Source organism: Carcharodon carcharias, chromosome 2 (assembly GCF_017639515.1).
Source record: "Carcharodon carcharias isolate sCarCar2 chromosome 2, sCarCar2.pri, whole genome shotgun sequence".
Taxonomy (NCBI): Eukaryota; Metazoa; Chordata; class Chondrichthyes; order Lamniformes; family Lamnidae; genus Carcharodon; species Carcharodon carcharias.
The window spans coordinates 214399329-214411687 of NC_054468.1; the positions used below are offsets into that span (position 1 = coordinate 214399329).

The following is a 12359-nucleotide window of genomic DNA, read 5'->3' on the forward strand; positions in this document are numbered from 1 at the left end:
TCGGTCTTTAAGACAATTGATGATAGTTTCATAGTCACCATTACTGATACCAGCTTTTTTATAATCCAGATTTATTAATTGAACTTAGCTGCCATGGTGGGATTTCAACCTGTTTTCCCAGAGTATCAACCTTGGCCTCTGGATTACTAATCCAATGACATTACCACTATGCCACTGTCTCCCCCTATCTCTAGGTCAAAAGCCCTCCTGGAAGTGAGAGGGAGATCAAAAGGCTGCACAATACTTTGGATGAGATCTCACTTAAGTCTTTTATAAATAATGTTGTCCTTACCTGGTCTGGCCTACATGTGACTCCAGATCCACAGCAAAGTGGTTGACTCTTAAATGACCTCTGAAATGGCTTAGCAAACCACACAGTTGTATTAAACCACTACAAAGTCTACATAAAGGAATGAAACTGGGCAGACCACCTGCCATTAACCCAGGCACCGGAAACGATAATGGCAAACCCAGCCCTGTTGATCCTGCGAAGTCCTCCTTACTAACATCTGGGGGATTGCACCAAAAGTGGGAGAGCTGTCCCACAGACTAGACAAGCAACAGCTTGACATAGTCACACTCACGGAATCATACCTTACAGACAATGTCCCAGACACCACCATTGCTGTTGGGGGATTTCTCATTTACACTTCTTGGGGTCTGTTAATTTGCTGAGGGCTTCCTGTTGAATTGGTGTGGCCTAAAGAAAACAAGAGAAAGCCACAAGACCCTGGCTAGAGGCGAAGACACGGTTGATTTTATTATTGTTGCAATGAGAGATGTGGACTACATCAGAGTCACATCTAATGAATACAAGCATGTATCCAGTTTTTATAGTAAGACAATTTCATTCATTGCTGTGGCTAACAATACAGCGGAGATAGTAAACAATGTGCGGAGATTGCTTCCCATTTCATATTAACAATTGTACACAGTCAAATTCACATTATAATGCAGCCGGAGGTAAGCTCTGATAAATATTGATAGCCTGTTAACGATCGGAGGTGAGCTTCGATGATTATTGATAGTCTACTATTGTCTACTTACAGATATCTCTCTTTAACTGCCCTCCTGTAACAAGTTTATGGGTGTTCACAATGCTCAGACGATTCCGATTATTTTAAACACACAAAATACACATACGACCCATGTTAACGTTTGTCCCTGTCTTACACAGATTTACATTATTAACTATCTCAGCCTATTACCTTGTTCTCAACTGACCCAGGTTGGCTCACGAGCAGCAGGGGTCTGAGCACCAGCACCAAGGAGTTGCCCCTACATACCTTTTCGTCTAGACACTGTGGGCCATTAGCAGGTAAATTAGTATACAATCACAATCTTTAACCTCATGGCCTGGCATATACCCCACTCTTCCATTATCATCAAGCCGGATTTTCAACCCTGGTTCAATGAAGAGTGCAGGAGAGCATGCCAGGAGCAGCACCAGCCAGACCTAAAAATGAGGTGTCAACATGCTGAAGCTACAACTTAAGCCTGTTTGCATGGCAGACAGCAAAAGCAGCATGTAATAGACAGCGCTAAGCGATCCTACAACTAAAGGATCAGATCTGAGCTCTGCAGTCCTGTGATATCCAGTCGTGAATGATGGTGGACGATTAAAAAACTCACTGAAGAAGGAGGCTTCACAAATATCCCCATCCTCAATGATGGGGGTGCCCAGCAGCCCAGTGCAAAAGACAAGGCTGAGGTATTTTTCAACTGTTTGAGCCAGAAATGCTGAATGGATGATCTATCTCAGCCTTCTCTGGTGGTCCTCAGCTTCATAGATGCTAGTCTTCAGCCAATTGGATTCACTCCATGTGATATCAAGAAATGGCTGAAGGCACTGGTACTGCAAAGGCTATGGGCCCTGACATAATTTCAGCATTAGTACTGCAGACTTGTACTCCAGAACTAGCTGTGCCCCTAGCCAAGCTGTCCCAGTACAGCTACAACACTGGCATCTACCTGGCAATGTGGGAAATTACCCAGGTATGTCCTGTACACAAAAAGCAGGACAAATCCAACGCAGCCAATTACTGTCCCAGCAGTCTACTCTCAATTATCAGCAAAGTGATGGAAGGGGTTACTGACAGTGCACTCACGTGGCACTTACCCAGCAATAACCTGCTCACTGATGCTTAATTTGTGTTCCATCAGGGCCACTCAGCTTCTGACCTCATTATAGCCTTGGTCCAAACATGGACAAATGAGCTGAACTCCAGAGGTGAGTTGAGAGTGACTGACCTTGATATCAAAGCAGCATTTGACCGTGTGTGGCATCAGGGAGCCCTAGCAAAACTGAAATCAATGGGAATCGGGGAAAGTTTTCCATTGGTTAGAGTCATAACTAGCACAAAGGAAGATGATTGTGGTTGTTGGAGGTCAATCATCTCAGTCCCAGGACATCACTGCAGGAGTTCCTCAAGGTAGTGATCTTGGTCCAACCATCTTCAGCTGCTTCATCAATGACCTTGCCTCCATCATAAGGTCAACAGTGGGGCTGTTCGCTGATAATTGTACAATGTCCAGCACCATTCGTGGCTTCTCAGGTACTGAAGTAGTCCGTGTCCATTTGCAGCAAGACCTGGACAAAATTCAGGCTTGGCCTGATAAGTGGCAAGTAATATTCATACCATACGAGTGCCAGGCAATGGAGAGAACCCAACCTTCTCCCCTAGACATTCAATGGCATTATCATCAGTGAATGCCCCAAGATCAACATCCTGGGGGTTATCATTGACCAGAAACTGAACTGGACCAGTCATATAAATGCTGTGGCTACAAGAGCAGATCAGTGGCTGGGAATTCTGCAGCGAGTAACTCACCTCATGACTCCCTAAAGCTTGTCCACTATCTGCAAGGTACAAGTCAGGAGTGTGATAGAATACTCTCGACTTGTCTGGATGCAGCTCCAACAACACTCAAGAAGTTCGACACCGCCCGGTACAAAGCAGCACGGTTGATTACACCCCATTCACCATCTCGAACATCCATTCCCTCCACTACCAACACACAGTGGCAGAAGTGTGCATCATCTACAAGATGCACTGCAGCAACTCAGCAAAGCTTCTTTGACAGCACCTTCCAAACCTGTGACCTCTAGCACCTAAAAGGACAAGGGCAGCAGGTGCATGGGAATACCATCACCTGAAAGTTCCCCTCTAAGTAAGAGATCATCCTGACTTGGAACTACATCACCATTCCTTCACTGTCGCTAGGTCAAAATCCTGGAACTCTCTCCCTAACAGCACTGTGGGTGTACCTACTGCACAATGACTGCAGCACCTTAAAAAGGTGGCTCATCACCACCTTCTCAAGGGCAATTAGGGATGGGTGATAAAAGCTGGCCTAGCCAGTGACTCCGACATCCTGTGAATGAATAAAAATAAACATTTTCATGACCTTTTTTTTTACTGGTTCCATGACCAGGTGAGGAGGAGTGAACTGGCTCCCTTTTATTCAGCCGCCTTGATTGGTTGCAACAAAGGTTTCTTTTAAAATGTATTTTCCCTGTAAATACCTTTTCCAATCCAAATGTATTTGCTTTTTAATACAAAGCCAATCAAACCAGGTTTTCTTCAGTCAAAGAATAAGTTTATTGGTTACTAAACCTAATAAAAAAAAATGTGCCCACACATAGACACACACACACACTCACGCCCACACACATCTCAAAAGTACGAAAAGTTAGTGTCCAAATAAAAGTTAAAAGAAATACGATTAAGTCCTTTGCTTGTCCTTGAGGCATAGATTGTTGAAGCTGTTTGAAGTTAGCTGGTTTCCTTTAAAATCCTGGAGTTGAATTGGAGTTTAGGTAACTACTTTTCTAGAGACAATATGAACTTCAGAGAGAGAGAGAGAGAGAAATTCCTTACTACCCTTTTCCAGATGAGTTTGATTACTTCTTTCTGTTTTTGGCTTGGCAAAACCAGTTCTTAAGCCTCCTGTTTGTATTTTCCAAGAAAGGATTCGATTAACATGTCTTGCAGTCGTTTGTGTAGAAAAAGTAGCCACATTTGTTCTTTCATCTCAGAAATTTTTGATACATTTCAAGATAGTAGAAACCAACAGGAGATGGGGTTATTTGGTGCTCCACAGTGGTTTTGAATTTTGAGTGTCTGTTGGGGTTATCTGACTAGTTAGCAGAATTACCATGGATTAAAGTCCAGCGCTCTGCATTTTTAATGCCTTCCTTTCAAGAGTCCCTTTGAAGTGGACCTTGACAACCCCTCAGGTACAAATTCTATGCTACATGTCAGGGAAGTGTGATCCATATAAGAACTTTCAGGGGAGTGCTCAACTTGCAATACCAGCTAACAGGGGACTGGTGGTAGCCATTTTTGGCCAGTGTCTTTTCTTGTATTATAAAGAAAAACAAGTCCTCTTTAAATAGTTCAATGTGTTTTTGGTTAGCGGGTGAAGTTATAGGTAGAACTCAGTCAGAATTTCCCGTCGTGGTGACACTGGACAATAGAACCCAGGATCCTGTTCCCTGGCACTCAACAGAGAGATTGAAAGTGATGAAAGGCCACTCTCCTATCACTTCCCTTTCCTGTAACCTTTCATATACACCCACTACACAATACCTGAACTCTCTGTACCCATGTACATGACCATATGTTCTTTTTGATTAACCTTAATAGTCAATGATTCTGCATGGACCCAGATTGGTGGCAGTGATTAAACTTTATTCAGCACAAGCAAGACATGATACGTTACAAATTATAATTGAGAATTATATGACCCTATTTATGCTTTGATTAAAGTTGTGGTAACAAGTCCCTGCACCCACTGGCCCAAACCCCTGGCTTGTGCTCCGAGTGTCTCAAGCCTTCTACACCATCTGTCTATTTTTATTGCCCTGTTTATAACCTTTTCTATAAGACAAAATCACTAAATTTCTTTGACTTATTGTCCAATTGTAGGGATAGCACATGCACAAGCTTTTGCTTTGCTCAGGTTTCAGTCTAATAACTTCTGCCACCACCTGTTTTCCTACTGAAGGAGTCGTTCTCAGTGCAGCTTTGGCAATACAAAGAGATGCTTTTTACACTGGTCTTGATGGCTTGATGATCCCAGCTAAAGGTGCCTCATCCTCCTTATCTGGTCTTGAACCAGGACACCATATAGCGTCTTAACAGCACAGAGGAAGGCCATTCAGCCCATTGGATCCATGCAGCACTCTGTAGAGCAGTCCAGTCAGTCCCATTCCCCCTGCTTTATCCCCCGCTGGTTAGATTTGTAAAAATTCATCAAAGATTGATTTGGTCACATAACAGTGTTTCTCCCTTAATGCCATGTGTATGTATCTCAACTTACTTTACTTTCTGTACGATGAGTAATTGCGATTTATATTCCCTGCTTTTACTTCCTGTGTTATAAATGAGAATTCTTGAATCCAATTGCTGTCTTCCCTCATGCTGGACACCATAAATGCTCCTCTTGAAGGTGCAAAATTGAAACTGATGGTGGAAAAGAGAAAGCTGATGCTCCAGAGCCTAATAAAACTTTGTAGGCATCTTTTCCTGAGGTCAGCTAATTGCAAAATCTGGGCCCTTGGGTATATTAGGATGAGAGGTTTTGAAATTGGCTTTTGAATGGATTTTAAAATATATTGTACTTACATTTGAGGGGTAAACCATGAACAAAAATTCTAAAATGTTGCTCTTGGGATTGAGAAATTGGAAATGCAGTTATTCTAAGGTGGAAGCATACATGAAATTCGTGAACAGGGTTAGTCTTGACCTTGTGTTGAGAATTATATCTTTTGATCCTGTGAACTGAATTCCTAGGTGGCCTTTATAACTAATTATAACAGTCCAAGAACAATAGCGTTCAAAATACCAAAGCTGTAATTTTAATAAAAGAAAGATCACCTAATTGTTTGCAATGTAAAATCACTTCTTTACCTTTTCATTGACAATCTGGTTTATTTTTAAATGCTCTAGATATTATCAAGTGCTCCACCTAGTGGTTGGGTCAAAATAGAGAATTATTTACAATCTTTTGAGAATTAATTTGAAGGATGCTTTATTGGCATCAATACAAGGCAACAGTTACAGCATTAATAGAACAACTTGTTCATTGTGAACTCTCTTCTAACTTGTGAAATGGCAACTTACTAAGACAATATCTGAATTTATTACCTATCATGCCTTGGAGTTATTATGTTTACTGTACTATGCTTTATGCTCTTCAAGTCTATTATACTTGCCTGATCTGGTTATCACTAGGAGGATTAGAGGACCTACTTTGTAGAAGGTAGAGACCAATGGGGTGGTGTGAGGGCCTTTTGTCCTCCTGAACCATTACATGGCATATTTCACATATTCAACATCACCACAGGATGAGAACTTTAGCAGGCTTCTCATTTTAATTTAATGAACAACATTTCTGTGATTGTTCACTAATTGACTAAGAAGCCATTTTTATTTTACTTTCAAAGTTATAATTCTACCTTTGTCACCTCTGTCTCCTAGGCCTAACTGTTATGACCCAGTTAGGGACCATTAACATTTAAAGAGAAATCCAAGCACCCAATGGTTCAGCAAAAAGAATTATGTCGCGAGATTTAACGTTTTTAAACAAAAACTCAAATTTTATTGCATATAGAACAAATTAAACAAAGCAAGTACGCTTAAGTTAACACTGATTTATAATCACTTAGATTACGCACTCAGGTTTACCTCTGAGTTATTTACTTTTGTAGAGACCACCCAAAATTATATCACAGTCCTCTGGAACTTTGCTTCCATTCTCCCCAGTGGTTCCAGCTATTTTCCTAGGTAAAAATTTTTGTTTAATAGCTCTCGACTGCAGATGCATTAGTTATGGTTGCTGTCTTAGTACATCCAAGCTAACTCTGCTGATTGCTTTCTTTGCCACAAGAGTCTATGAGGACCACTGTAGATTTTTTCTAATTTGTGAGCTGGAACAAATCTTCCAGCTTCTTTTCCCTCACTAAATTCAAAGTGCGATTAAGCCCTCATCCTTATTCCACGTGGAACAATTAAATTAGTATTTTCTTGACTTACGGCTTTCCTGACTATCACCCATCTGCTTTGGCTATCTTCTCTGTGAGCTGCACACGGTTAGACCCAAACTGCAACCAAGCTGATTACTTCCAGATTCCAACCGCAGCAAGGTTAATTGCCTTTTATTGAGAGTTACTGTGCATTTCTCCCTTATAGCTTAAGCAAATCTTCCAGTCGTTTTTCTCCTTTCCAACTTTGTCTTCTACTGAATATCAGCTCCCACTTGCAGGCTGTCAGCCTAAAGCCCCTAATAATGATGATTCCATCCTCTTCGCCAGTTGAAATGTTTTGTCACTTCTTAACAATTAATAATACACACATACACACAGCTATCTGCTTCTGAACCCCAGCTTCCTGTGTAAAAATCACAGAAGGTTCCTTTATTCCTTACTCTACACCAGACAGCAATACATCCGGGACTTAGCACACCCTACTGGCAGGTTTTTTATGTTCCACTTTTTAACTAAAATATTCTTTTACATAAAAGCATAAATGTTAAACACAAACATAACACAGAGGTAACTCAAAACAAAGAATCTCACTAAGCTCCACCCATCTCCGTGGTGAAGTGACACACATGGCCTGTTTCCAGGTAAAAATACAAATTAACTACCTTTTAATTCCAAAGCTTTCCTTAATTCTGGAATCCGCATGAGTAATTTATGCTTTAATGGAATAACTGAAAATGTTGTGTCTCCAGTTCTTTAGCCAAGTAAGCTCACCTGCCATTTTATGATCTTGCCCTGTTACTGTGACTTTATCCAATAAACATAATTTAACTTTTGAATTGTAATTAATTTAAGTCTGTGTGGTTTTCTAGCCTCTGGATGTTTACCACAGTTTTTACCCACTGAACTTAAATTTAAAATTCAGTTTCTAAAACGAAAAAGCTATTCCTCCAAAATATATCAGCTGTGTTGTTAGACATGCATAACACAACCATCTTCAGCTGCTTCATCAATGACCTCTCCATCATAAGTTCAGAAGTGAGGATGTTCGCTGATGATCGCAGTTTTCAGTTGCTTTTACAACTCTTCAGGTAATGAAATCTGTGCTTGCATGCAGCAACGCCTGAACAGCATCTAGGTTTGGGCTGTTATGTAGCAAGTAACATTCAGGTCACACAAGTACAAGGCAGTGACTATTTCCAACCGGAGAGTCTAACCACCTGCTGTTGACATTCAGTGGTATCACCATCATCAAATCTCCCACCATCAACATGCTTGGAGATCACTATTGACCAGAACCTTAACTGGACCAGCCACAAATACTGTGGTGACAAGAGCAAGTCAGAAGCTGATTACTGTGTTGAGTGACTCACCTCCTGATTCTCTTTATCCTTTCCGCCACCTACAAGGCAGAAGTCAGTGGTGTGTTTGATTTGCATGAATCAGTGCAGTTCCAACAGCACCTGAAGCTTGACACCATCCAGGATAAAGCAATGCTTGATTGGCACCCCCTCCATCACCTTAACCATTCACTTCCTCCATCACTGGCGCAACTTGGCTGAACTATGTACTACGTACAAGATGCATTGCAGCAACTCACCAAGGCTTCTTCAATAGCATCTCTACCATCCAGAAGGACATGGGCAGCAGGTGCATGGGAACATTACCACCCCCAAGTTTCCTTCATATCTACACCATCCTGACTTGAAAGTACATCGCCCTGTTCTTTCATTGTTGCAGGATCAAAACTGTGGATGGAACTTTGCCATGCAGACTGCAGCAGTTCAAGCAGGCAGCTCACCACCAACTTCTCAAGGGCAACTAGTGATGGGCAGTAAATGCTGGCCTTTTCACAACACACAACTCTCATCCCACGAATAAATAAATTTAAAAAAGTGTAAAACTAACTATGTTTTTTTCCATGTTGTAGTACCTGGAATTCTGGGATGTATTCAGGCCCTGGAGGTGCTGAAGATTGCGTCAGGAATAGGATGTATCTTTTATTTCCTTACCTATTATTGTTTTATTTTGAGGAACATAAACCAAATGTTAGTGTCTCGGCTGCAAATGCAGCATTTAAGACAATTAAAATGCATCTATAAAATGCTCTAGTGCATTGGGGTAAGTCAATGAATAACAGCAGTTGCTAAACTGAAAGTGCTGGTTGTATTCTTCACAAATTGCAAGTTGTGATTGAATTTCAGTAGATTTTGAAAGTCTGCAACAGTTTGAGTTTTATTACACCAAAGACAGTCATATCAAGAGGGTGGTTCAGGACAATACTGCCACCATGTGGCAGTTTTCAGCTTTTGGTTGTAGCATCTCACTAGCTTCTTGCCTTACAATTGTTGTGCAGTTTGAAAACTGAGGGATTAATCTTCACTTTTTTCCCCTCTCAGTTTCCCCTGCTTTCCCTATTTTTTTCCAAAACTGCCTGTTTGATGCGTAAAAATACATTAAAAGATTGATCTGGTCACAGCTGTCTATAAAGGTGTTTAAATTTGTGCCAAAAATAAAATACTGCAGATGCTGGAAATCTGAAATAAAAACAGAAAATACTTAAAAATACTCAGCAGGTTGACAGCAGCTGTGGAGAGAGAAACAGAGTTGGCGTTTCAGATTGATGACCTTTTATTTTTGACTTCTGACACTTCAGCAAGATTGTTGCCAATTCCCTCCTATATTATAAAAACAAAAAAACTGCGGATGCTGGAAATCCAAAACAAAAACAGAATTACCTGGAAAAACTCAGCAGGTCTGGCAGCATCGGCGGAGAAGAAAAGAGTTGACATTTCGAGTCCTCATGACCCTTCGACAGAACTGCTATTTCGACAGAAATTGTATTATCCCCATTTTAAATATGGGAGTTATAGGATGAGAGGAAAATAAAATGCTTTTACTTATAGCAACTTTTCTCCAGCTTCTCCCCACTTCTTCTGAAGGTATGGATTCCTTGATGTCATACACTGACACTCCCTCTGCTACCTTACCCAGTTGCCCACTGTTCATGTGTGAAGTCTTGACGTGGACTGACACGTATTTGAACTAGTATTCTTTTTATGAAATAGATAGAATAGATAATGTGAGATAAAATGAAGCACAGTAAGGTATAAAAGTGACCCAATATTACTAATACTACTTCTGATGTTTGATTTAATCATAAATAATATTATTTGTTGCAGCATTGGGATACATTAACGATATAATGCAGGAAGCTTGGAATCTCCTGGGAAGTCACTGGGCTGATACCCTTTGAAAATGTCCTACAATATTTACCAAATCAGGGAGTAACATCAAGTGGTGAAAAGTAGGTTCCCCATCCACTTTTTATCTCATCTGTTCAGATCTGCTCAGATAAAATTTACTTTTTATATTTCACCTCTACTTTTTGCTAGGCACAAACCATTCCCTGACCATGAGGTCAAACTGCTATTGTGGGCAGAATCTATTCAACAGTGAAAGGAAAAGTGCTAATTCAATGCTTCACCCAATCCCTTTCCAGCTTGGACTTTCTGTGATTAAGGCAAAGAAAAATGATTTCCTAGCGGATAAAATTGATCTCATGAGGGCTCATATGCATTGTTAAATCGAATAGCTTTCTTGTTTAAGTAGCTGAGGGGTGCATTTTATCAGCTACCAGCTGTCTGCACAGCTGGAGTCTTTCACTGGGAATAAATTAACCTGTTTACAGCGACAGAAGCATGTTTTCCCAGCATGATCCTTAACGATAACCTCTTCAGCATCTTACAGCCAACAGATGTTAATATTTGATGCTCTGGCAGCTCGATTTCGCACCATTAAGCTTCGACCCAAGCAGCCAACATGTGCAGTTTGTGGTGAGAATCCAACAGTGAAAGATCTGATCGACTACGAGAAATTCTGTGGCTCAGCAGCAACAGATCAGGTCAGAATCCTGTGCTGTCAGAAGATAGAAAGCATTAAGAGAGGTCCAGATGTGAATGGTTTCGTTGTTTTTGAGTGTAAATACAGAAAATATAGATTGCTATAATTGCTATTTATTTCTCAATGATATAAACTAATTTTTCTATCCATTTCAATGTTTGAATGTGCTGCAGGATTTGTGGATGATTGTCATTAATTTTTTTTTTGCTTTCCTGATATCTTTAATCCCCTACCTCCATTTAGTTTGCAGCTCTGTTTTCCCTTCCTTTGGCAGCTCTGTTTTCCCCTCCTTTGGCTGCACTTAGCACCGTTTTCCAGCTAAGATCGAAAGAAGGTAAACTTCCCAGGTCCCTGGCACTGCTGTCTTATACCTGTCTGGGTGCATGGAAGGGAGGAAGTGGGATGTGGGCAAGTGTCTTTTTTTTTTTTGGTGAGAAAAAGCATAAGAAAGTCACCTTCTGTTTGTGTAAGTAATGTGCTTAGTGCCTTGCTTTGGCTGAACACGGAGATCAAAACATGAGTAGGCCACTCAGCTTCATGAGTCTGTTCTGCCATCCATTCCATCATGGCTGATTTGTATTTCAAATCAGTTTACCCGCCACATCCCTTGATACTTTCCCCTAATAAAAATATATTGATGTCAGTCTTAAATTTCAGTTGACTCAGCATCCACACACTTTTGGAGGAGAGAGTTTCGGATTTCCACTACTCTGTGTGGGAAAACTGCTTTCTGATTTTCTTTTAACTGGTGTGATTTAATTTGAAGATTCTACTCCCCTCTTTTGGATTCTCCCACAATGGAAATTGTTTCTTTGTTTACTCTCTTGAATCCCCTTAAAATTTACCTTTATAAGATCAACCCTCAGCCTTCTAAACTCAAGGAAATACAAACCAAGTTTATGTAATTTGATCTCTGAATTCAACCCTTTAAGCCTCACAAGACATTGTACAACCAAACCATTGTTTCCTTACTTTTGAATTCCAACCCCTTGAGGTAAAGGTTAACATTCTATTAACTTTTTTGATAATTTTTGTACTTAAAATAGCTTTTAGTAATTTGTGTACATGGACACCTAAATCCTTTTGTTCCTTCGTAGCTCCTGGTCTTTCACTATTAAGAAAATATTCCTACTTGTATTTCTCAGATCCAAAGTGGATAACATCACACTTTCCAACGTTGAACTTCACCTGCTCTCATGTACACAACTTATTGCACCTCCTAACTTAGTGTCATTTGAAAACTCAGATGTGTAACTCTATTCCTTAATCTGTCATTAAAATATATAATGAAAATTTGAGACCCCATTGCAGATCTTTGGTGAACAATACTTGCAACCTTCCTCTAGACAATCAGAGAATGTTCCCTCTACCTCTATTCTTCAACTTGTGTATCTCAACCATTTATCCACCTGTGTCATGGTTGTCTCTAATTTGGTGCACGTTCTTTTTTGGTAATATTGTGTGAAAC

At 40.4% G+C, this 12359-nt stretch overlaps 1 protein-coding gene and 1 long non-coding RNA gene across 2 annotated transcripts in view; one reads left to right on the forward strand and one right to left on the reverse strand.

Moving 5' to 3' along the window:
* Positions 1–12359, forward strand: part of mocs3 (molybdenum cofactor synthesis 3) — a 62869-nt gene that overhangs the window by 21554 nt on the left and 28956 nt on the right. Inside the window, exons 8-9 of the mRNA XM_041182414.1 lie at positions 8919–8981; positions 10729–10892. Coding sequence (XP_041038348.1) covers positions 8919–8981; positions 10729–10892 — 227 coding nt within the window. The remainder of the gene's footprint in view (positions 1–8918; positions 8982–10728; positions 10893–12359) is intronic.
* The window catches only part of LOC121275048, a 58273-nt gene continuing 56701 nt past the window's right edge, over positions 10788–12359 (reverse strand). Inside the window, exon 3 of the long non-coding RNA XR_005942349.1 lies at positions 10788–10906. This is a non-coding gene — a long non-coding RNA (uncharacterized LOC121275048). The remainder of the gene's footprint in view (positions 10907–12359) is intronic.